Source organism: Dreissena polymorpha, chromosome 7, assembly GCF_020536995.1.
Source record: "Dreissena polymorpha isolate Duluth1 chromosome 7, UMN_Dpol_1.0, whole genome shotgun sequence".
Classification (NCBI taxonomy): domain Eukaryota; kingdom Metazoa; phylum Mollusca; class Bivalvia; order Myida; family Dreissenidae; genus Dreissena; species Dreissena polymorpha.
Genome location: NC_068361.1, coordinates 57,322,677 through 57,349,976, shown reverse-complemented (window position 1 = coordinate 57,349,976; position 27,300 = coordinate 57,322,677). Strand labels below are relative to the sequence as shown.

The following is a 27,300-nucleotide window of genomic DNA, read 5'->3' as shown; positions in this document are numbered from 1 at the left end:
TGTTAATACATGTATATAAATATATCTTTAAAAACTCAATTAAGAAGTCAGCAAAACATTGTGTACGATATAAACCCAAAATATATAATACTCAATAAATTCCATAACTTTATTCTCAACATTATCAAAATAGATCTTGCACAACTAATGTGTTGATACAGGAAGCTTATTTTATAAAATAACTAACTAAAGTGAGTAAGTAAGTTTATTGTAAACAAAGGCATCATAATACATCATGTTTACAATATATATATATATATACAGATAATACAGAGAGTTGTCCCTACCTATATATATATACAATATCATTGAATGGAGAAAACAAAAAAAAACAAATACGAAGAAACATACTTCCACTACAAGTATTACGTTCCATATGAAAAACGTATTAAATGGTAAACATAAAAGGCTATTTTTTTTAATAACAAACTCATTTTCATTTGTTAACAGATCCAAGATATTTGAAACAGTTCGCCTGCCATGATACCAATTATACAAATAGATTTGCCAAATGTCAGCATAGTTAGAGCATTCAAAAATACATGATATTCATCCTCTGTTTTTACAGATTTATTTTCTAATTGACAATGTGCACAAATTCTAAGATTTCTTGGTATTCCTAATTGTCTACCTAACTCTATTTGAAACCTATGGCTTGATTAACGGAATCTCGCTAACGCTTGTCTGCAATGAAATGGCATCGTTATGTCTAAATATCGTTCCGTGTTTAATAAACTTTTAAATTGTCTGTAAGTATCGCATCTTGAAGAGTCATTAATATTTTCGTGCCAGGTTTGAGTTGCACAATCAGTCAGGCGTTGCTTAAAACGGAGCATGAATAAATCAATATCACCAACATCCTGTGAAGATGTGTCTTCTGCTTAAAACGATAAGTTGTTCCCTTATCCAAATGCTTAAGTCACTAAAAGGCAAACGTCAACGATTCTTAATTAGGCTAAAATATGTCGTTTGTTCCCAATATCATCTTCTAAAAGTTTTAATGATCGAATTAAGGAAAAAGGTCGAACACTCAACCTGGAGTGCCACACAAATAGTGTAAAGTCGACACCGACAATTGAAATAGCTGTAAATGCGCATAAGCTCCGCCTCCTGGCATAAGCGCCACATCCTTGGTATTTGTTCCATCTCTTTTTGAAAAATGCAAATGTATCAATTATATCGACAAGAAGCAAAGTTTATTTTGAGCACACAACATTGTCAAACAAACTCACCCTGTAGAATTATCCATGAAATTTCAAAACATCCGGTCCTTAGCGTCACCTCGGAAGTAGCATTTGCATTTATTAATGCATTCCAAAAATGATTAACGACCGTCTTGTCATTATCTTAAAATTATTATTATCGTGCTCATCATCATATTCAATATCACAATAATAATCAACATGTTCGTCAGCATCATCAGCATGTCATCTTCTTCTTTCTATCATTCTTATAATATCACAACGCGAAGAGATGTATTTTTATTTCAACTTTTAATTTTTAGATATGCTGGTATCCAGAACTCCACTTGTTTTTGCGGTGATCGTCTTACCCCAGGATACACGTCGGAAAAGAGGTCAGCTTGCAGCCAACGCTGCCCAGATTATGACGTCACGGACGTATCGACGCAGGCATTCTGTGGGGGCCCTGCAGGGCTTATCGACGTTTATCTTACGCTAGGTTAGGAGAAATTATTGCAAAATACACACATTTTCACTGCATTTTTTCTAGAGACATCTAAGCGTAAAACGCGTTTTGGCCCAAAGTTTTATATGCATGTACTTAATTTATTTCAAGATGGCTGCTACGATGGTCTCATTACGACGGGTTTATCGCCTTTTCCCGTGCCGGAAGCTGTGGAGAGTACGTGCTCAGAAATGTGCAGAGCTCGAGACAACACACATGCCGTTGTATACAGCGGATATATGTGCGCCTGCCTGAACGTGACGTCATCTATATCGTCATCACTAATCCGCGTAAGAGACGCAAAGTGTCGCAATACGACGGCGAATGCGGTTTTCAATATAACAGATTTAGGTAGGACATTTGTTTAATGCTTATTATAGTTCTTGAGTAAACAGTTTAATTTTATACACACAAGTTCGTGAATTATGTTAAAAAATGATCTCTACACAATGCGACAAAATTTGAATTATTCTGTTAAAATGATTGTGAATTTATACACGTGTACTTCATCGCGACAATAAGCAAGTCAGCTCTGATCATTTTAGATTTTTTGTTTCTCGGCAAACCGGTTGGTTGTTTTTTTTATATAAAATAGATATATGTATTATATGCATTTTCTAAGTATTATAATAATTATCATCCTTTGTATGTATCTACCTTATCACTATAATATCTAAGTATGACTTTAACCCATTTATGCTTAGCGTCTAGAAAAAAGGTATTGGCAAACATCGTAGACCCAGATGAGACGCCGCATTATGCGGCGTCTCATCAGGGTTTGCGCTGTTTGCTTAAAGGAATTTCTGTAAGAAATATTCTAAATATAAAAATAAATATACTAGACATCCCTTATTTTGGAAATACATTGATCCAATTTAGAAGGATGGGAGAGTCCACTAGGCATAAATGGGTTAATGGGTTAATGGATTTCTTATCATGCGAATCAAAGTATATATAATGTAAATTGTGATTGCGAAACTATATGTTTGATCATTGGAATTGTGTTTATCTTACCGTAACAATTTCATTATAGATGGTTACCCAGTCTGGGCTGTGAACTGTTCAAGTCTGTACGAGAGCGGGATACGAGTTCGCGGGGAATACTACCTGAAGGCTCCCGCAAGAAGGGAACATTGCTACTTTAAAGGTACTCTTTAGAGAAGTACACTCAGTCGTCGACCCAGATCGAGGTCCAGATGGTTACTAAACATGCAAGCAACTAAACGTGTTATAGCGCCATTGTTTGATAATTGAGATATCTGATGTAATAGTTGTAGATTACTTAACTATGGAAAGCCAAAGGGGACCCCCGCTAAAATACATATACTTATATAGTAAATATCGGGATTGTCATTTTTCGCGGAACTTTCACTTTCCGCGAAAAACCAATGCCAGCATGGCCATAAAACACTACATACAAATCGAAATCTAAAAAGCGCGGAACTTTCATATATTTTCCGTCGGAGCAATTATTTTTCAACCCTGTAGAAAAAGCGGGCTCAATTAATCGCGCGGAACGTTATTTATCTACTCTGTACAAATAGTAGTGTTTAAAATCGCGCGGAGATTGTAGAATGCTATTTTAAGAAGTCTATTAAAGAGAGAAAATCCAGTAAATACCAGATCCAAAAAGCGCGGAACACAAATATCGTCCGCAAAAATTAAGCATTGAATTACTGTACAAATCTCGGGTTGTTAGGTGTTAGAATCCCTAGTTACCCGAAAAATTTGATTGGATCCGATACTTAGAAATAACCAATCAGATACTTTGTAACAAATGCAACACAATCAGTGCGTTCAGTAAGTATAACGTTTCAAGATGGCGGAGCGAATTGCATGGTTATTGTTTCTACTCGATGGATTCGCAGATAATTCGGAAATAGATCAGATTGGGATCAATAACTGTATTGCATACGATCATTTACATGTATTACCAGGTTTGTATTTGTACTTTTTTAATATTGTGTAAAACTATCCGATTATATGCATAATGTTGACAATTGTTAATTAAATGAGCCGCGTTCTGAGAAAACTGGGCTTAATGCATGTGCGTAAAGTGTCATCGCAGATTAGCCTGTGCAGTCCGCACATGCTAATCAGGGATTACACTTTCCGCTTTTATGGTATTTTCAATTTCAAGGAAGTCCCTCCTTACCGAAAATGAAGTTTATGCGGAAAGTGTCGTCCCTGATTAGCCTGTGCGGACTGCACAGGCTTACGCTAATCTGGGATGACACTTTACGCACATGCACTAAGCCCAGTTTTCTCCGAATGCGACTGAAATAATAACTTATTGTAATGTAATGTACTTGTGTCTTGTATTCGTTCAGTTGAACGTCAATATATTAATACATTTATTTTTGTTTTCAACCTATTAATTAAAATAAGGTATTGTTTTTAATCCGTTTTTAGTTTCGTTATAGCTGACCTAGATTAAAACATTTCGTCATAAATTAATAAATAAAATTATTAATAAATTTATGTTTTAATATAATTTATATATAAATTTTGTAGGTGTGTGTTGCCAGTAATGGTTGAAGATATGCCAAACAAATTGTGCCTCTCTATACAGACAGATTTCAGGTCTCAATTTCGACTTCAAAGGTCAACATATCACTGATATCAGGTTTGTCAGCTATTGGTTTGTATTATTCTTATCCACATTGCAGCAAGAATAACTGGATAACTTAACTTTTCAATAGCTATTACATGTAGATCTAATTTAAATTAATCATGTTTCTAAATCATCCACTAAATGCGGCTAATTCTCCACTTGTTGGAAGTTTTTTGTGATAAAAACTTGGAGTAGATTTATTTTACTCCCAAACTTCCTTTAAGAAAGCCCAACAGTTGTAGAGTGATGGAAAATCTTACTTCTTTAAAGTATTTATGAGTGAATAGACCCTTTTCACAATAACCCAATATAGCAGGTAGTCAAATGATTGCAGAATTCCAGAATGAGGCTGAACGTGTAGAGATTTCTAATAGTGCATCGCAATATCACTCTGCTTTTGAACATTCAGCTAGATCTCCTTAATGATATTGCCAACACAAGTTGACTTCGTCAGAAATAGCCATTAATTACTTAATATATACTTTCCATTTTAAGTGCCAATATATGAAATACATTTTCTTGATTAAAGTACTTGTTTGTATTCTTGTTTGTATTCTTTTTTTTTGCACAAACTCTGACACTCCAAGTATGGCTTTCAATTCTTAGTGTGTGTAAATTGACAGTCTAAAACTTATTGGATTATCTGACACTCTTTGTTTGCGCATTATTTGGGCGATTAATCAATTATTTTATTTATTGATAGATCTTGCGTTTAAATTCCCCTGTATTCAGCACAAACCCATAACCTCTTTATGATCAGATACTGTGCAGACAAATACTAAATAACAACGTGATGTCATAAACCACATGTTGTAGATATCTGGTCATCTGGTCATTTAACACAATTAATGACACCTCCATGTGACCATGGCGTCTCATGGTTGTAGCATTGCGTAGCCGTTTCTTGGAATAATTTAACGCCAAATACTCACTTGTTGCTTTTACTGAACATAAAAGATATTGTCAACATTGAAAGTCATCTGTCCAAAAAGATTGTCAGAAACTAAATACTGTATACATATTAGCCAGTTTTATCATAATTATAAAGTGCTTTATACCTATATATTTTTAATATTTCAAAAATTTAATGCTAAACATTTGTGTCATTTTCTTCTATTTGATAGGACTTTGTCTGATGCTTGATTCAACTCTTACACGTTCTATAATTCATGAAATTGTACACATCCTACCTTTGAAAATTGTAGTCTTACAATACTTAGTATTGTATACTGCTAATTTATGACTTCGATTTGTGCAATAATCGATGTTTAGTCTTCAGACCACATTTACTCTGATGCTTATGGGTAACTGGAAATTGTATGCCCCTGGAAGGGTGGCATATAGCAGTTGAACTGTCCGTCAGTCAGTCAGTCTGTCCGTCTGTCCGGAAAAAAATTAACGTTGGCCATTACTTTTGCAGCATGGAAGATAGCAACTTGATATTTGGCATGCATGTGTATCTCATGAAGCTGCACATTTTGAGTGGTGGAAGTTCAAGGTCAAGGTCGTCCTTCAAGGTAAAAGGTTAAAAAAATATATGTATAATTAAAAGCGGCGCAGTAGTGGGCATTGTGTTTCTGATGAACACATCTATTGTTATTTATAAAGATTAAATATAATTCATTAATATACACTAATAGTACATAACTTATGTCCTTGAATCATTATTTAGGTGTTATAATTTTTATATTTGAATTACTTATCAATTTTTTTACTTAACACAGCATGACATGTGATGGTTGTCTGTATTCATATGTTTGACTTATTTGTAACCAGTGTCAGTGCGCATTAAAATCTTGATATTCAACGCATTTTGCATAGCAAAAGAAAATGCAGTTCCACGTTCAGCCTTGTTCTGCAATTCAACGCGTCAGGTGATATGATTGATATATAAAAATAGTATCGGTGTTCATATTGTGAAACTGGTCTATTATTCGATACTGATTAATTTGATGAATCAAGTTAATTTTTGTTAAATATCTGTTAAATATTTATGCCCCCCTCCGAAGAAGAGCAGGTTTATTGTTTTGCACATGTCGGTCCGAATGTCCATATGTCTGTCCACCAGATGGTTTCCGGATGATAACCCAAGAACGATTTTGCCTAGGATCATGAAACTTCATAGGTACATTGATCATGACTCGAAGATGACCCCTATTGATTTTCAGGTCACTAGGTCAAGGTCACGGTGACCCTAAATAGTAAAATGGTTTCCCGATGATAACTCAAGAACGCTTATGCCTAGGATCATGAAACTTCATAAGTACATTGATCATGACTCGCAGATGACCCCTATTGATTTTGAGGTCACTAAGTCGAAGGTCAAGGTCACGGTGACCCAAAAAAGTAAAATGGTTTCCGGATGATAACTCAAGAACTTATGCCTAGGATCATGAAACTTCATAGGTACATAGATAATGACTCGCAGATGACCCCTATTGACTTTCAGGTCACTAGGTCAAAGGTCAAGGTCACAGTGCCAAAAAACGTATTCACACAATGGCTGCCACAACAATTGACAATCCATATGGGGGGCATGCATGTTTTACAAACAGCCCTTGTTTGAAAATTATTTTATGACATTAAAGTAATGTATTGGGAATTTAGTTACCTACACATTCTTTGAAAAGAAATTTGAATTGTAAATGTATACTTCATTTATTTTGTAGGAATTCTGTACAACTGTGGAACCATGTATGGTACGTGACCGCACAATGTTGGTTGGCAAAAGGATATTGGAATAAGCAAAGGTAAATTGTATGTGAAGGAGTCTTGACAATTGCAAATATGGTTAGTTTTTTTGTAAGGCTCGCAGAAAGTGACCCTAGCCTTCATATATAAATAAAAAGCTGAAAGAGTATTTATGAAAAATCGTGTAATCAAGTTTGCAATATGTAACATTTTATTTATAAGCTCATCTTTTTTTTTTGAAAAAAAAAGAGATATTGTCATCATCTTGGCGTCTGCGTCGGTGTCGGCGTCCGGTTAAGTTTTGTGTTTAGGTCCACTTTTCTCATAAAGTATCAAGTATAAAACTTATTTACTTACTACCATGAGGGGACTTGGCAGGCAAAGTTAGATAACTCTGGCGTGCATTTTGACAGAATTATGTGCCCTTTTTATACTTAGAAAATTGAAAATTTGGTTAAGTTTTGTGTTAAGGTCCACTTTATTCCTACAGTATCAAAGCTATTGCTTTCATACTTGCAACACTTACTATCATAAAGGGACTGTGCAGACAAAGTTATGTAACTCTGACTGGCATTTTGAAAGTATTATGTGCCCTTTTTATTCTTAGAAAATGGAAAATTTGCTTAAGTTTTGTGTTTTGGTCCACTTTACTCCTAAAGTATCATAGATATTGCTTTCATACTTGGAACTCTCGCAAATTATCATAAGGGGACAGTACAGGACAAGTTGAATAACTCTGGTTGTCATTTTGACAGAATTATGGTCCTTTTCTTACTTAGTAACTTTGAATATATGGTTAAATTTTGTGTTTTGATCTACTTTACTTCTCAAGTATCAAGGCTATTGCTTTCAAACTTCAAATACTGTCATGCTATCATAAGTTACTGTAGCTGGCAAGTTGAATTTTACCTTGACCTTTGAATGACCATGACTCTCAAGGTGAAATTATTAAATTTTGCTAAAATTTCCATAACTTCTTTACAAGCGTTACAAAGCAACTCTTATCTGACATACCACAATAGACTCCACCCAAACCATCCCCCACGCCCCCCCCCCAAAAAAAGAAAAAGTACTTTTTTTTTCATTGTGAAAGATCATCTAATAAATGACCACACCCTCACACTATACCCCATGCCCATTTTTTTTTAAACATGGCTAAAAAACACAAATATTTATTTTTATCATTTTTTCATTTTTGGAAGATAGTGTAATAAATGACCACACCACCACACTATACACCCTTTTCCACCCCACCTCTCCCTCCTTTGTGATTGAAGTATTGAGATAGGTCCCTTCAACTTTAAAAAAAATAGATGAGAGGTCTGAACCCGCAGGGCGGTGCTCTTGTTAACAATCAAATGAGACATAACTTAGAAGCTTCACTTCATTTACTTTGTCAGGCTGGCGTAGTGGATATGGTGTTCACCTAGTGATGGGAACATTTTGGGTTCAACCCTGTTTATTAGCGGTCTCTTTATCTTCATATATACAAAGTACTGATTACTCCCAGAAAACGGACTCTAGAATGTCTTAATAAGCATAAAGCTTTCAATGCAATCAAGCATAATTAATATGGCTAAACTCTAGCATGAATTTTACTTTTGTATTTCAGGGACTCAACATTACACAGTCATTTCAACATGTAGAGTCTTGTCAGCAATGATGGAGCAGTACATCAGATTTCCAGAATCTCGTCATGAGCTGAAGATCATTGCCTATGGATTTCATGAATGATGTAGAATGATTGGACTGTTGATGGAACCCACAGTGCATGTCCTGCTTCAACATCTGAGCATAGGTCCTTGTTTATCAGCAGTTTAGTTCATCAAGCAGTCTGTGACAGTAACTTGAAATGTTTGGACATATGACCTGGATAGCCAAGTTCTGTGCATGATGCCCATTTAAATAGGAACGGCCCAGTGGCGCATTAAATGGACATTTTTCGAATGTTCTCGAGGATTCAGCTTACCGCCTGACAAGAAATCTTGCTTTTTGTTCCGTATCGAGGCCATAGACATTTGTATCATTTGCAAAAGATACTGCGATATTTGTGCCTTTGTTCATGCTTTATAGTTGATTAACAATTGGAAGCCATAACCTGTTTTATAGGATGGTGTTAGTGGGACAATGAATTTTGTAAAGATTTAAAGACTGGAAAAGATAATTAAAAGTCAAAAGAGTTCTGCTATTGTTAAGCATGCTTTATTGATTTGTAATGTTAGAAAGATAGCATTTTTAACAGAATAAAATGTCCATAATTTGAATATTCTACTGTTTTCAGCAACATTTAATTTGATATAGTACAAAATGCTGCATCATGTTATATCATGATCTGTTTTGTGAACAATGACCTTTCAATGTATATTTAATAATTTGTCAATGGATGTTACACGCATAAGCCCTACCATTAGCCAAAAAAGGAATTGCTTAGGAGTTTTGCCACCTTCTAGAGAAAAATACTTCTCAGAAACAATTGCATTTTGGAAAGTCTATGGCTAGTAAAATTTGGATTCCTTTTGGATGCCCAAGGTTACCAATTTATGTTTAATGAATTTGCAATAAAAAGCTTTTACAGAACGTAATGTCACAGAGTCGAACACGTGTAAGGAATAAAGTGGAAGTTGATTAAATGAGTAATACACATTATATGCTTCTTTGATTAAAAGTTTGTGTTTTCACTAAAACTGCAAACATAGTAAGCTTTAAAGTATTGCAACTAAATAAAAGATTCAGATTTAAATTGTATTATTTGAATGCACTGTCTAATACATATGAGCCTCGCTCTGTGAAAAAGGGGTTTAATGCATGTGCACTCCAGATTAGCATGGGCAGACCGCACAGGCTAATCAGGGAGGATACTAAACGCACATGCATTAAACCCCTTTTTCACAGAGCAAGGCTCATATATGTTCAATAAACCAAAGATAATCAAAAACAAAATGAGACGTTTAACCCTGTACCACTCAAAAACGCACTAAGACACATTCGAGAATAAATTTAATTTAAGACCTTTCTTACTATATTAAAGTTTTAAAGGCTTTGTTTCCAACCCATGGATACTGATGAGCAGCAAACAGCATAAAACCTGAACAGATTGTGAGTTACTTGCAGGCTGTTCTGGTTTTATGATGTTTGCATGTAGAAAATTAAAAATTTCCTCAGAGCAGGAAAAGGTTAATAATAACACAACAGCAATTATACTTAAGTTATTTTAAGACTTCATACTAATGCAAGTAACTTGCAACTGTCTAACCAAAATCGGAGATGGTGGAGGGCAAAATTAATGGCTGTGCACCTTGAATTATCTATTCATACTCAAACAATATAATGTTGATCTACAGTATCTTGTTCAGCATGCATCTAATACTACAGCCAAATTTGCTTACAAATAATATTACAAGAAACACAAGTCATTAAAGACTTAACTTTATTGCATCAACCATTTAGCAGGAATAAAATATAAAGAGAAAAATTATGGCAATTTTTTCATCTGAACATACAAGTCTTCATATACAATCCCATTGCATATAAAAACGACAGTTTACTATTTTTCCGTTCTATATGTCAGCATAAAGACAAGATGGTATTCACTGTGCAATAAAACACAAGCAATCATATTACAATTGCTTTTAATTATATGAACTGTACCTTCACTAACATTCAAGAATTTTAATATAAATACATGATGAAAGATGAGCTTTTTCTTGTCTTAAAATAATTTGATACTTTGCAATGACCAAACAATACAACTCAACATACAAGTTATCCAACAAAATATATTTTAATGACACAATATTTTTATTCAACAATAGGAATAGCTTAAGGTTGTAACATATTACACTAAAGTCACAGTGTCAATCTAAGCAAAGAGTAGAATCATAAAGAGATGTCCACAACGGATGATGTGCAAGCTGGCTCTGACTCAGATTTCCACATCAGTTGATGTGCAAGCTGGTTATTACAAGGATGTGAACAACCGATGACGTGCAAGCTCTAAGACAGATATCCACAACAGAGATTGTCCTTGCTGGCTCTAACTAATGTCCACAAGTAAATAACATGCAAGCTATCTCTGACTGATGTCCTAAACATATGACGTGCAAGCTGGCTCTAACACAGATGTCCACAACAGATTAAGTGCAAGCTAGCACTTACACGGATGTCCACAACAGAGGATGTGTAAGCTGGCTCTAACACTGATGTCCAAAAGAGATGACGTGCAAGCTGGCTCTTACACGGATGTTCACAACAGATGACATACAAGCTAGCACTAACACTGATGTCCACAATAGAGGACGTGCAAGCTGGCTCTAACACGGATGTCCACAACAGATGACATGCAAGCTGGCTCTTACTAACTCGGTTGTCCACAACAGAGGTCAGATTGGCAAGCTGGCTCTGCCTCAGATATGTACAAAGAAGATGATGTTCAAGTTGGGAACACTGCTACAGCTATAAAATACAAAAACCATGTTTCATACTATCATATTATTTTACTACATGTATTTCTTCCACAATACAGAACATTATACTCATTATTAGCATTCTGCTATTGCTATCTGAAGATTTACCAGATGCTTTGTGTGAAGATAGTTCATACCAGAAATTAGCCGAAAAACAGCCAAAAAACACTTTTTAGACATAATGTGCATTCTGCTTTAAGATATATAGCTCAGAATTCACTGGTTAAAACAAATTTTTTGGACTAAATTGGCGTGGCATGCAGACAAAATGTCGAGTTTTGAAACTGTGTCGTATCTGGTGTGAATCTTGAGTTATTTAATTTGGTCAGTATATCAGATGTGTACACCTGTTATATGTTAACTGTAAGAGTTTAGAATGTCTTGACAGTCATTGTGTTTGTAATACATTGTGTTATCTTTCAGATTTGTGTGACAGTTAAATATAATAATCAATAATCTTGTTCTGCATGCCGGTCAAATTGTTCCGTGGTAAACACCTACCCATTGTGGTCAACTCAAACTCATAGAGACAATTTTTATTTTCCTCTTGATGTTTCCACTTAAATTATCTAAGCATTGCTCACGCAAGTTGTCTGTTGCAGATATGTATAAGCAGCGAAAGTGTTGATGAAAATTGACACTTGTGGTCTTTCAAGAATTTTACAATTGTGACAAAATAAGACAAATGAAACAAGTTGAATAGTTTGAATGAGGTACGAGTTGACAACAAGAGCACTGCATAACGGGTGCCACGCTCTGCTACAGGTGCTTGTAAGATTTTTTTTTTAGAGGTCACAATGACCTTGACCTAGTGACCCCAAAATGGGTGTGGCGTGTAGAACAAATTAACATGCATCTACATAGGAAGTTTCAAAGTTGTAGGTGGAAGCACTTTATTTTAGAGCCAATGTTAAAGTTTTATAGTAGAGGTCACAGTGACCTTGGCCTTTGACCTAATGACCCAAAAATGGGTGTGGCATGTAGAACTCATCAAGGTGCATCTACATATGAAGTTTCAAAGTTGTAGGTGGAAGCACTTTGATTTTAGAGCCTATGTTAAAGTTTTATATTAGAGGTCACAGTGACTTTGACCTAGTGACCCAAAAATGGGTGTGGCGTGTAGAAATCATCAAGGTGCATCTACATATGAAATTTCAAAGTTGTAGGTGGAGCACTTTGATTTTAGAGCCAATGCTAAGGTTTTAGCACGACGCCTACGGCGGACGACGAGCTGGCTATGACAATACCTCGGGTTTTCTCCGAAAACGCCGAGCTAAAAATGGGTACGAGTTGACCAAGGTACGAGTTGCCTTTGGGATGAATTGCCTGTAAAGCCTTGTTCTTTTTCTTTTTAATTGAAGATGTATACGGTGCTGTACTAGAGCATACGACTGCCATAACAATAACTTGGCTCTCTTCTAACTGAGCTTAAGGGAAGATGTTTCTTACACACAAACACTATATTTCATTATTTGACGACATATGATTATGAGTATGACCACAGGGTCCAGTAAAAAAAAAAAAAAAAAAATTACATAAACAATTTTTTTTTTTTTTTTTACTGGACCCTGTGAGTATGACGTGTTTTGCGGGTGTTTATGTTTTAACAAAGACGTTTGCATATAGACAAACCGTGAAAACAACACTCGATACTCTTGAGCTGTTTTAATTGCATTAAAATTCATAATTCATGTATGTTAAATACTAACCTCATCGCTAATGTCATCAAAATTGATCACTCTTTCGCCCTTAAAAGGTTTTGTGTTAATGTGAAACAACCGTCATCATGATGACTGCATGAATGCTGGATAAGACGCGAGTTTTGATTGGTTCTTTCTAGGGGTCGGAACCAATCAAATTTTATCGCGTAACCACATAGCAACCCGAATTTCGTGCAGTAATTCAATGCTATTGAAATTCGCGCGGAGTAATGAATCTTCCGCGCGATTTTACATTAGCAACCCGCAATTTACATAGCAACCCGAGATTTGTACAGTAATTCAATGCTTAATTTTCGCGGAAGATATTTGTGTTCCGCGCTTTGTGGATTAGGTCCGCGCGATTTTATACACTACTATTTGTACAGAGTAGATAATATTAAGGTTCCGCGCGATTATTTGAGCCCGCATTCTCTACAGGGTTGAAAGATAATTGTTCCGACGGAAAATATATGAAAGTTCCGCGCTTTTTAGATTTCGATTTGTATGCAGTATTTTATGGCTATGCTGGCCTTGGTTTTTCGCGGAAAATGAAAATCCCGATATTTACTATATAAGTATATGTATTTTAGCGGGGGTCCCCTTTGGCTTTCCATACTTAACACTCCATGAATCAACGTATAATCGAAAGATTAGCTACCTACAACAAAACATTTGAAATACACGTATTAACATATTTTAAAGGGATCTTTTCACGGTTTGGTAAATTGACAAAATTGAAAAAAGTTGTTTCAGATTCGCAAATTTTCTTTTTAGTTATGATATTTGTGAGGAAACAATATTACTGAACATTTACCATAGTCCAATATAGACATTATATGTATCTTTTGACGATTTGAAAACCTAAAAATTATAAAGCGTTGCAACGCGAAACGATTGAATAATTTGGAGAGTTCTGTTGTTGTCGTTTAAATTTACGAAACTACGAAGATTGCTTATATAAGGTATAAAATAATCTAAAAGCGTATACCCGGCGGAATAGCCGAGAGGGCTAATGCGTTTTTACTTCAGACTAACTCCAGGACTCCGGGGGTCACTGGTTCGAGCCCTGGTACCGGCTACCTTTTTTGCTTTTTTAAATTTTATTCTTGATTTTTTACTGGTTCTTTTAAGATCCAATGTTAACATTTATCAATATAAAGTATTTAATGACAAACTTCAAAATATGCCAAAATCTGTGAAAAGGCCCCTTTAAACCTTAACGGGTGTTGCTGCAGTTTTGCTGATTTTTTTCCATCTAATAGATTTTGTCCAAAATATATATTTAAGATATATATACAAATACTATATGACAAATGAAATAAAAACATAGGGTCACCGGCCTTTGTTTTGATTTAATTCACCATTATATAACATGTACTTTTTAAATAAAACTGAAAAATCTCTCTAATTGCGTAAAAATAATTAATAACCAATGAAATTGGCAACATGTAGATATTATATAAGCTAAGATACATCATATACCATTTAATTAATCCCGAGAAAAAAACTATTCACATTTAATAAATAAATGCAAACAAAAGTAAAACCATACATGCAAAGTGATATTTTAAAACACCCAACCTGGTCTGCAGATGGAACGGTGTGCGAGGAAGGATGGATCGGCTACCATGGTAACTGTTACTACTTCCACAACGACACGACCTTGAACTACAGCGACGCCAGACAGCGGTGCATGTCTCAGAACGCCGAGTTGGTCTCCATTCTTAGCGAGGACGAGTATAAGTTTCTGGCCGACACAAGAACTAGTAGGTTACGTTTATACTTGCCGTAATCTTTGGCTATGAATTCTCAGTTCAATAAAAAGTAGTTAATGCGAAAATCATTAGATTTGTTTAAAGCACAGATGTTAACGACTGTGGCATTTGCAAATGCTCTTTTCAAGTTTTTGTTAACTACTGATACGCAGTTTTGCTTTAGTGTTCAATGACACCGTATCCAGGTTGCTAGGAGAAGGTTTGTGCTATTTTCTCCAACTTCGATCAAACATACATCAAATGATTCCCTGGTTTACATCACCTATATTATGGTGACACTATTTAGTTATAAGAAGTCGTGTCCTTTTTTTAACACTTATTGTATAGAATCATTTTCTGAAGGTTGTATCTTCTCGCATATAAATTGTATTCATTAACACTCGGAACACTTTTTAAATGTCAGTGTTCCCGGACCTAAAACCTGACGTTAGTGTCTCGGAGTGGTGGATTGGAATGATTGACGTCATGAACACGTCAATTTACACGTGGCTGGACGGCAACATGAGGACGTTCTCGAAGTTTACCAGGGAACCACATGACCCGTTTACGTCGTGCGCTCAAGACAAGGCTACCCACTACGAATGGTCCGAGACTTCGTGTGAACACGTCAAGAACGTCATGTGTAAGAAGACTGCAGGTGCGATTTCGTAGAAATCTGCGTAAATGTAGTTGTTGGGTATTCTGGAAACACGTTTTTCTTGTCCTAGTTCTTGACGTGTAATACAAACTATTTGGAGTCAATTTGTAATAGTCGTATAACAGTCAAACGATTTTTTTTTTCAAATCAATCGATAAACACATTAAAATAGGAAACACTTGTAGCGCAATTTAGAAAACAAAATGAATATGCTTTCCCTTGTCCTTTAACTCTACAGGACCAACGCCCTACTGCGTTTCCATGATAACGATACCAACAGGCATCCAGGCGGAGACCAGAGCAGATATGTCGCTTTCCTTCTGCGCGCAGTTCTGTAAAGGCCAGCAGACGGACATCATGATGTTGCGCAATACCACTTGCTTATGTGACGTCACGTTGCCGGCTCACATGACTCTTAACGTGACAGATTGTGACCTTGAGTGCGCCGGAAATGAATTTCAATTTTGCGGCGGAAATGACATTAATGTTTTCAGCGTGAGAAATGGTAAAACTATGTTATCGCATAAAATGCCAAATCCACCCCCAAACTTTAACTCCCTTCCCCAGCTTCTACTCCTTCGAAAAAAAAGACTCAAATTGTCCATTGTTTATACAAAATAACAAAACAAACAAAAGTTAGCCGTTGTGTATATAAGTTTTTCTTCAAAACAAACAGTCGTCAAAATATTTATATTATGATGTGCTTTTTCGACTGTTTATGTTGTGCCATTGTGTATAACATTGGTATAACAAAATGACAATTGTGAGCTTGTTTGTTTTTTGTCGGGGGCGGGGGCAGCAGCTAGGGGGTGGGTAGCTAATGCCGAGTGCCTGTGCTGTGTGCGGTTTTAGTTTTGTGTTAACATATTGTATTGTGATATTTACTCTTATAAGATTTCCGCGCAAAATTTGTATACAATTTTAAGAAATGCATTTTATTGCGGATTAGCAAAACAAAGCATAGCAAAACAAAAAGAGGTATACTTTGATATTGCAACATAAATAATCATTAATTTTATATGCTTGTTATATTAGCTTTGTTTATTCGTGGTTGCAATTTGTTAACATTTCATTGCACAATGGTTTTGATATTATATTCAAGTTTTGATAAAACATCCCTGCTATAAGAAGTTTTAAGTTGAATTGGTTACACAATTTAATAATCATGTAAATTATGCGCATTTGTTCTTATCGTCCAAACCACGCGCTGTGTATTAACAGTAACGGAGGTGTCCGCGGCGCGCTCGTGCGAGGAGCTCCAACTGATCAGCATCGACAACAGCACATTCGCCGTCCAACCGGAAGACAGCCTGGAGTACCACTACTGCGGGGAGGCGGGTAGGTTTAAAACTAATCGTGTAGTCCGAAATATATGCGTGACTTGTCATTTAATGTCACTTATCTATTCCGTGAGTAGACAACAACACGAAGTTTGTCATCCGAACCGCAAGACAACGTGGTGTACCGCTAATGTGAACATGCGGGTAGGTTTGGAAACCTCGCTTAAATCATATAGTGGGGCTGGGGATGCGGGTAGGTTTGGAAACCTCGCTTAAATCGTATAGTAGGGCTGGGGATGCGGGAAGGTTTGATACCTCGCTTAAATCGTGTAGTGAGGCTGGGGATGCGGGTAGGTTTGGAAACCTCGCTTAAATCGTATAGTAGGGCTGGGGATGCGGGAAGGTTTGATACCTCGCTTAAATCGTGTAGTGAGGCTGGGGATGCGGGTAGGTTTGGAAACCTCGCTTAAATCATATAGTAGGGCTGGGGATGCGGGAAGGTTTGATACCTCGCTTAAATCGTGTAGTGAGGCTGGGGATGCGGGTAGGTTTGGAAACCTCGCTTAAATCATATAGTAGGGCTGGGGATGCGGGAAGGTTTGATACCTCGCTTAAATCGTGTAGTGAGGCTGGGGATGCGGGAAGATTTGATACCTCGCTTAAATCGTGTAGTGAGGCTGGGGATGCTGGTAGGTTTGGAAACCTCGCTTAAATCATATAGTAGGGCTGGGGATGCGGGAAGGTTTGATACCTCGCTTAAATCGTGTAGTGAGGCTGGGGATGCTGGTAGGTTTGGAAACCTCGCTTAAATCATATAGTAGGGCTGGGGATGCGGGAAGGTTTGATACCTCGCTTAAATCGTGTAGTGAGGCTGGGGATGCGGGTAGGTTTGGAAACCTCGCTTAAATCATATAGTAGGGCTGGGGATGCGGGAAGGTTTGATACCTCGCTTAAATCGTGTAGTGAGGCTGGGGATGCGGGTAGGTTTGGAAACCTCGCTTAAATCATATAGTAGGGCTGGGGATGCGGGAAGGTTTGATACCTCGCTTAAATCGTGTAGTGAGGCTGGGGATGCGGGTAGGTTTGGAAACCTCGCTTAAATCATATAGTAGGGCTGGGGATGCGGGAAGGTTTGATACCTCGCTTAAATCGTGTAGTGAGGCTGGGGATGCGGGAAGATTTGATACCTCGCTTAAATCGTGTAGTGGGGCTGGGGATGCGGGTAGGTTTGGAAACCTCGCTTAAATCATATAGTAGGGCTGGGGATGCGGGAAGGTTTGATACCTCGCTTAAATCGTGTAGTGAGGCTGGGGATGCGGGTAGGTTTGGAAACCTCGCTTAAATCATATAGTAGGGCTGGGGATGCGGGAAGGTTTGATACCTCGCTTAAATCGTGTAGTGAGGCTGGGGATGCGGGTAGGTTTGGAAACCTCGCTTAAATCATATAGTAGGGCTGGGGATGCGGGAAGGTTTGATACCTCGCTTAAATCGTGTAGTGAGGCTGGGGATGCGGGTAGGTTTGGAAACCTCGCTTAAATCATATAGTAGGGCTGGGGATGCGGGAAGGTTTGATACCTCGCTTAAATCGTGTAGTGAGGCTGGGGATGCGGGAAGATTTGATACCTCGCTTAAATCGTGTAGTGAGGCTGGGGATGCGGGTAGGTTTGGAAACCTCGCTTAAATCATATAGTAGGGCTGGGGATGCGGGAAGGTTTGATACCTCGCTTAAATCGTGTAGTGAGGCTGGGGATGCGGGTAGGTTTGGAAACCTCGCTTAAATCATATAGTAGGGCTGGGGATGCGGGAAGGTTTGATACCTCGCTTAAATCGTGTAGTGAGGCTGGGGATGCGGGTAGGTTTGGAAACCTCGCTTAAATCATATAGTAGGGCTGGGGATGCGGGAAGGTTTGATACCTCGCTTAAATCGTGTAGTGAGGCTGGGGATGCGGGAAGATTTGATACCTCGCTTAAATCGTGTAGTGAGGCTGGGGATGCGGGTAGGTTTGGAAACCTCGCTTAAATCATATAGTAGGGCTGGGGATGCGGGAAGGTTTGATACCTCGCTTAAATCGTGTAGTGAGGCTGGGGATGCGGGAAGATTTGATACCTCGCTTAAATCGTGTAGTGAGGCTGGGGATGCGGGTAGGTTTGGAAACCTCGCTTAAATCATATAGTAGGGCTGGGGATGCGGGAAGGTTTGATACCTCGCTTAAATCGTGTAGTGAGGCTGGGGATGCGGGAAGATTTGATACCTCGCTTAAATCGTGTAGTGAGGCTGGGGATGCGGGTAGGTTTGGAAACCTCGCCTAAATCGTATAGTAGGGCTGGGGATGCGGGAAGGTTTGATACCTCGCTTAAATCGTGTAGTGAGGCTGGGGATGCGGGAAGATTTGATACCTCGCTTAAATCGTGTAGTGAGGCTGGGGATGCGGGTAGGTTTGGAAACCTCGCCTAAATCGTATAGTAGGGCTGGGGATGCGGGAAGGTTTGATACCTCGCTTAAATCGTGTAGTGGGGCTGGGGATGCGGGAAGGTTTGATACCTCGCTTAAATCGTGTAGTGAGGCTGGGGATGCGGGAAGGTTTGATACCTCGCTTAAATCGTGTAGTGAGGCTGGGGATGCGGGTAGGTTTGGAAACCTCGCCTAAATCGTATAGTAGGGCTGGGGATGCGGGAAGGTTTGATACCTCGCTTAAATCGTGTAGTGAGGCTGGGGATGCGGGAAGGTTTGATACCTCGCTTAAATCGTGTAGTGAGGCTGGGGATGCGGGTAGGTTTGGAAACCTCGCTTAAATCGTATAGTGGGGCTGGGGATGCGGGAAGGTTTGATACCTCGCTTAAATCGTGTAGTGAGGCTGGGGATGCGGGTAGGTTTGGAAACCTCGCTTAAATCATATAGTGGGGCTGGGGATGCGGGTAGGTTTGGAAACCTCGCTTAAATCATATAGTGGGGCTGGGGATGCGGGTAGGTTTGGAAACCTCGCTTAAATCATATAGTGGGGCTGGGGATGCGGGTAGGTTTGGAAACCTCGCTTAAATCATATAGTGGGGCTGGGGATGCGGGTAGGTTTGGAAACCTCGCTTAAATCATATAGTGGGGCTGGGGATGCGGGAAGGTTTGATACCTCGCTTAAATCGTGTAGTGGGGCTCGGAATGCGGGAAGATTTGATACCTCGCTTAAATCGTGTAGTAGCGGTAGTGATGCGGGAAGGTTTGATACCTCGCTTAAATCGTGTGGTGGCGGTGGGAAAGCGGGAAGGTTTAAGACCCACTAATATAAAGTGACAGTTATGTTGATATTTATTAAAACGGTATTATATTATATATGTTTGGGTGTGTTGGTGTCAATGACATAAGTACCGGTAGCTAAGCCGCTTATTCGGTAGACAATCAATTCAGTTCAATCCAAATTATTATAACCAATGTTGTAAAGAGTATCAATGCCAAATTCGCATTACCTTGTTATGGTATGGATAGGATACATGCACGACTGTTGCTTAATTATGCACGGCGCCTATACTTCAGCATGCGAGTATGGCTGGGTTATACTAGATAGTCACTGCTACAAGTTCAACATGATAGGAGAGACGAGCTCCGAGGCTGTCACCGAATGCTCCAAACACGACGCCTACACCGTTACCATAGAAACTGTGGAGGAAATGGAGCGAGTGCTCGCTGCGGCTACTAATATAAGTGAGTTTGTCATTTCAAGTGTGTCATTTATGCCATCTTCTTTTTCTTTAACGTAATATTTTTTTTTGATTTTGGTGGTGTGCATATTTATTTTTGTGTAAATAAGTCTTATCTTATTATGTCTTTATGTTCTTAGAATATCTCGCATTTTAGTATTTAAGAAAATGCACAGATTTTTCTCATTCTTGATAATAAATTATTATGCATACACAGTCTTGGGGGTAACCATTCATTATTTCATAATGATTAAAATAGTATTGACTCGTTTCTCATATGTTCAATGTAATGTGCAAGACAATTAAAGGATAATACCTAATACACATATATATCGTCGCTTTTGTAAGAACGCGTATATGCATGCATGGACATGTTTGTGTATGCCTCACATATTGTTTTATTATTAAATTGCGCGTTTCATTGGTGTTCATTATTTTGTATTACCTTATATTTTCATTAAAGACTCGAGTTTTTACTCGCATATTTTTTCACATATTTGCTGTCGAACTTTTGTCAATATAAGCTTTCATGGTCTGATTTTTTTTCATTAAATATCTTTTTTTACTAGATTTTTTGTCTATAAACACATGTCTATACCGCATACACGTTTGTTAAGGTATCTACAGCTCCGAGGCGTCCTGGCGGCTGGGCATGCAAGCGCTCTCCATGAACGGAGGCCAATTCGTCTGGGCAAACGGACGCTGGCCCAACATACCGGCGGTCACCATCGCCGGCAAGGCGGGCCCGACCGTCACCGTCGGCATCTCCAACCACGCTCTCTGGACAGCCACCGTCGACAAAGACCATGTGTATATCTGCGAAAAAAGTGAAGGTCTGCTATACCAAAATGTGTTTTTGAAATGTCTGTTCAAACCTATGTTAAATGCAATAAGACATAATAACCGAAAATCGCCTTCATTCATTACTGACAGCTGGACGTCCGGAATTACACACTTTCATTTTGGGGTGATATTTGTGAAACTGTTGGCTGTTTTGGACATTCTTGGACGATTTTCATCAAATAAAAGGTGTTTTATCATAGATGGACGCTTCCTGCTGGCAACCACAATGATATATGTGTGCATTGTTTGATCTTTTATGCTGTTGCATTGTGTTATTCAATACACATGTGAAATCATCGTTAAATACCTTTCCTCTTATTATATATATAAGGACCAAAAAAAAAATCAAGTACCTGTAAAGCTACATTGCATACTGTTTATTTTGTTCATACCATTACGTTTCTTCATCGCATGCAAAATAGATATCATTGTATATAAAATTTTAAACAAAATTATCAATTACACATTACAATTTTTTTCTTTATTTCCACATTTGACGTTTAAGATTATTACGGTTGCTACGGCAACGACGGGGTAACCATGATGATTGAAGACTACAATCAAATGACCATACAACAGTGCGTGGAAACATGTCGAGCCCAGAACTATACGATGGCGTTCGTCAATTCAACTTTTTGCGCATGCGCGTATGGAACATCCGGTCTAAATAGACCTGGAGAGTGTTCCAGCACGTGCTCTGGTCAGGATAATCAAATATGCGGAGGCACAGATGGAGCTATGTCGGTGTACAATATAAGTAAGTTGTCGTTTTGCTATTTAATGCTTACATGCATGATTTACTTTGAAGAAAAATCGTTTTTTACATGTGACAGAAAGATTATTTTGTAAATCATTTCTTTTATTGTATGCTTTCCGGTGGTTTATAGAGAAATATCAGTGGAATAAAACTGGTATTTCACTGTTTTAAACAGTGAAAAATAACAGTATATAAATATTACATGTCTGACAGGGTGACAGTAAATTTGTCAACTTGAGGAAATACTGTCAACCGAGGCGAAGCCAAGGTTGACAGTATTTTTCCGAAAGTTGACAAATTTACTGTCACCCTGTCAGACATGTAATATTTATTTTATTATACCGAATAAACTATTCAAACATGAACAATTTATATGAGCCATGAACAATTTTAATATTCAATAATTGAATTTAATTTCAGCAATGAACAACCATTAATATGTTGAGTGGTTCAGATTTACGGGCAGAGCAAAATGAACTTCGCTTTATTCGGCACCGACCTAGTAATCAATTTATCCCATCAATTTTCTTAGTCGTCAATTATTTCTTTAAAAATATAGATCTATTACGGAACCAGCTTTCCGTATTTTATTTTTATCACTTGATTACGCAATTTATGACGTACTTGTGTGACGTCATTTCGGTGACGAAACATTTTGGGACAACAATATGGACGTGGTGGGTTTTTTTAACAGTAAAATATTTGTTTAAAGCATCGAACGAATCCAAAACGTATTTCGGATTGTGTGTTTGTCATGCATAACACCTTAAGAACAGACACTGGAAGTGTATATCGTTGTAACTTTATTGTTATAAGCATTGGATTAAAGTTGCCTTTGAGGTAAGCGTGTCGTTTATACTAAATTGATTTTCTTTTTGACTCCTGTCAAAGCTTAAATAATGGCATTAATCTATTCTGCAGCACAGTTACAGCTGCAATCGATATTTTAATTATCCAAATACAACGGACACGCAAAACTGCGTACTGCGCATGCGCGAATGGGACAGTATAATTTTCGAACATTCCGCACGTGATTGCTAAGGCAGCGGGATACAGTATTTTTTTGTCAGTAAATTTTTTCCCGCTGGTGGCACGTGATTGCTATGGCAGCGGGATACAGTATATTTTGGACAGTAAATTTATTACCGCTGGGTCTGACAGTATTTCTATGCCACGATGGCCTATGGGAGTTTAGCATTGTAAATAAAAGTGAGGTATAATAATGAAAAATATCGATATTTTTCAATGTTTTAGTGTTTTACTATTAAATGACGTCATTTTTTTCGACGAAATGACGTCATAAATCCAGCGATATAATACAGGTAAACTCTTTTACAGTATGATAATTAACAGTGAAAAAAAGCATAAAATAAAAAGAAAATTTGTTGGATTCGATAGAATATCGATTTTAATTTACTCGTGATCATAAAAATACATATTTTATATGATCACTCTTGAAATAAAATCGATATTCCATCGAATCCAACAAATATCCTCTATCTAGGAATAGAGAATACTAACTATGTGTATAAAAATGAAACCTCAATCCAATTCAAGTTCATTGCACTTTTTTCGTATTTGGTTTAAAATAACTGCCTAGTGACAAATACTTCTACGAGAATAAACGTGTCCCAAATACTACAGAAGAACGGTTACTATATTATGTAATCAATTTTTTTATTAATATCAACAGATTCACGGTATTGATATTATATTTTATCGTAAAACAAACAAGATTTTTGCAAAAACTCAGAGATTATTTTGAAATCCTACAGATAGAAACGCTTATTTTTGGTCGAGACCCTCAAGAGATGAGCAAATATTCGGATAAATCCATTCGGATATAAAATCCGCTGGCCCAAGTTTGTTGGTCCACAATATTTATATTATTATGTTCTTAACTCACATCTGCCTGATAAATATCACCATCACTGAGGATTGGATGATTTAATGACATGCCGGTCGCCGTGGGGAATACCATCGCTTAAGTCATGTATGGATTATTGCCTAATGTTAATTGAATTTGTTTTGATAAATGGTTGTTTCGCTCGAAGTTTGCTGCTTTTTTTTTCTTTTGAATAAATAGATTAGTAATTGTCATTTAAAAAAGGCTTTATGCTTAACGTATGCAGATATTGATAAAACAATTATCTAATGCAATTTCAGCCTCTTCACTTTTGTCGTAAAACGTTATACGGTTCCCCATACGTGTCAAGTAAATCGCTCGGTTCGTCAATTGTATCGTCCATATAAGTCAACGTTTACATTTTAACATTTGTTGTAGGTGCGTACCCCGCCTTGGCCAGTTCTTGTATGGAGTTGTTCTACAAGGGAATCTTCTTTTCGGGCGAGTATTTGATTGGCGGTAACCTTCAAACCTGCAAAATCACGGGTAAGTACTTATATGTCATTCGTTATTCACTTGTTTCATTCGTTTGGCAACTGTCATGAAAACAAACCGATAGGTATTTGCACATAAACATGATAAATGCTTGAAGCTCACATGCATTGTTTTTTCCAAGATGTTTTTGTCAGAATTTCATCGATAATTGTCTAACGCGCATCATGGTATGAGTTAAATTCCACTTTTTTTTTGCTCGCTTGACTTAGATGTATTTCAGAATTGAAGAAGTAAGCTGACTGATTACATGAATTGTATACATTAAAAACACATTGCAGATAAAGTGAAATTTCAACTGCACCAACACAAGAGGAATTTTATGAACGAATTCCGTGTTATAATGCTTTAATGTCTGCACGTGGTTCAATAAGACAATGCTTTCCTTACAATTATTACATGGCATTTAAAATGCCGTTAATAAACAAATGCTTACAAATCTAACACACACAATACAATTATTAAAATGGATCATATATCAATCACTTACCCATTGCAGATGGCGGCGCATGTACACGGGGATGGATCAGTATTGGCGGGAGTTGTTACAAGCACTTCCCGGTCTCGGCTCATCACTCACACGCTAAGATTTGTCGAGAATACGATGCCGTACCGACATCCGTACACAGCTCGTCGGAATACCATACCCTGATGGCGTACCTCGCGCGTACGTTTATGGAACATGACCACAATAATTATTTTTAAAGTTGTTATATACCGGCGGTTTACATGCTTACTTTCATTTTAAATGTCATTATGATATATAGCGTGTGTATTTTGTGATCGAGATTTATCTTAAAGGGGCCTTTTCACAGATTTTGGCATTTTTTTAACTTATTCATTAAATGCTTTATATTGATAAATGTAAACATTGGATCGTAAAAGCTCCAGTAAAAAATCAAGAAAACAATTAAAAAAAGGAAAAGAACATTGCCCGGAGCAGGTTTCGAACCAGTGACCCCTGGAGTCCTGCCAGAGTCCAGAAGTAAAAACGCTTTAGCCTACTGAGCTATTCCGCCGAGTAAGCATTCTTGACGTATTTTATACCTTATATAAGCAATCTTCGTAGTTTCACAAAATTTAACGACAAAAACAGAACTCTCCAAATTATTCAATCGTTTCGCGTTGCAACGCTTTATAATTTTTAGGTTTTAAAATCGTTAAAAGATGCATATAATGGCTATATTAGAGCATGGTTAATGTTCAGTATTACTGTTTCCTCACAAATATCATAACTAAAATGAAAACTTACGAATCTGAAACAACTTTTTTCAATTTTGTCAATTTACCAAAGCGTGAAAAGATCCCTTTAAAGGGGCCTTTTCACGTTTGAGTAAATTGACACAATTGAAAAAATTGTTTCAGATTCGCAAATCTTCGTTTTAGTTATGATATTTGTGAGGAAACAGTAATACCATGCTCAAAAATAGCCATTATAATGCATGTTTTGACGATTTAAAAACCCGAAATGTATAAAGCGTTGCAACGCGAAACGAATTAATAATTTGGAGAGTTCTGTTGTTATCGTTATATTGTGTGAAATAACGAGGATTGCCTATATAAAGAATAAAATACCTCTGACATTGCATCCGGAAGAATGGCCGAGAAGTCTAAGTGGTAGACATTTTACTCCAGGACACCAGGGGTCAGTGGTTCGAGCCCTGCTGAGGGTTGCCTTTTTTGTCTTTGTTAAATTTTATTCTTGATTTTTACTGGAGCATTTTATATACAATTTTTAGATTTATCAATATAAAGCATTTAATGACAAACTTCAAAACATGCCAAAATCTGTGAAAAGGCCCCTTTAAGCCCATATGTTACAGGTATCATTATTGGTCGTTGGGTTGAGACGTTATGTTGTCCAGTGACCTAACCTGGCTATTAACATTGTTATTTCCTACATACATAGCATCTGAGCGAATAGACATAACTTATCAAATGCATGCAGAAATAGCGGTTTTATTTTATCAGTCTTGCATACTATCGACTTCGTATCCGTGAAAGCAATTGTTTGACTATGTTTCCAGACAAATAACTTAAAGTGAATTACCCGATCAAATAAAAAAAATGGGATTGTGTGGTTGTTTGAAATAGGATGTTTAGTTACATGAAGTTAACATCTTGAGTTGTTAATTAAGTTACTCCCTTTGCTGCAGCGTGTATACTTTCCGTATTAATATTGTATTTCCTATTTTCTATGGTATACTTGAATACAAAGTGAAGTACATATGATACAACGATTTACAGGGACTAATTTCCATGGAAAAAAGACGAAAGCCTTTTCCGGCATAAAAAGCGGCCTATACGGAATGGGACTATTTATCAGCGCGGACGGAATCTTGACGGATCTGGGACTGATCACAACACAGGCCTTACCAAACAGAGATCTGAGGCAGGCGCCAGAATACATATCTTTCTCTCATGACGTTTCGGAGACATATGCTGACGGAGGTGTCGTCTGCAAAGTTGACAAATGTAAGTTTTTTGTATTTAGTACTGACTGTGACTTACCCATTTATGCCTAGTGGACTCTCCAATCCTTCGAAATTGGATGAATTTATTTCCTAACTTAGGAATGTCTATTTATTTATTTCTATGTTTAGAATATTTCTTACAGAAATTCCTTTAAGCAAACAGCGCACACCCTGCTGAGACGCCGCATCATGAGGCGTCTCACCTGGGTCTACGCTGTTTGCCAAGGCCTTTTTATAGACGCTAGGCATAAATGGGTTAACTGTGTCTACCGTCTACGCAGAATAGAGCGCA

At 37.4% G+C, this 27,300-nt stretch overlaps 1 protein-coding gene and 1 long non-coding RNA gene across 2 annotated transcripts in view; both read left to right on the top strand.

Moving 5' to 3' along the window:
- LOC127838249 (uncharacterized) overlaps positions 1-27,300 on the top strand; it is a 57,130-nt gene that overhangs the window by 17,069 nt on the left and 12,761 nt on the right. The window contains exons 7-19 of the mRNA XM_052365872.1: positions 1,505-1,680; positions 1,798-2,037; positions 2,720-2,833; positions 14,747-14,920; positions 15,333-15,566; positions 15,805-16,071; positions 16,788-16,904; positions 20,373-20,540; positions 21,154-21,369; positions 21,885-22,136; positions 24,421-24,528; positions 25,034-25,201; positions 26,782-27,009. Coding sequence (XP_052221832.1) covers positions 1,505-1,680; positions 1,798-2,037; positions 2,720-2,833; positions 14,747-14,920; positions 15,333-15,566; positions 15,805-16,071; positions 16,788-16,904; positions 20,373-20,540; positions 21,154-21,369; positions 21,885-22,136; positions 24,421-24,528; positions 25,034-25,201; positions 26,782-27,009 — 2,462 coding nt within the window. The remainder of the gene's footprint in view (positions 1-1,504; positions 1,681-1,797; positions 2,038-2,719; positions 2,834-14,746; positions 14,921-15,332; positions 15,567-15,804; positions 16,072-16,787; positions 16,905-20,372; positions 20,541-21,153; positions 21,370-21,884; positions 22,137-24,420; positions 24,529-25,033; positions 25,202-26,781; positions 27,010-27,300) is intronic.
- On the top strand, positions 2,990-9,255 carry LOC127838250 (uncharacterized). Its single transcript, XR_008029744.1, has 4 exons — positions 2,990-3,623; positions 4,201-4,312; positions 6,970-7,050; positions 8,604-9,255. It is a non-coding gene; the product is annotated as an uncharacterized LOC127838250 (long non-coding RNA).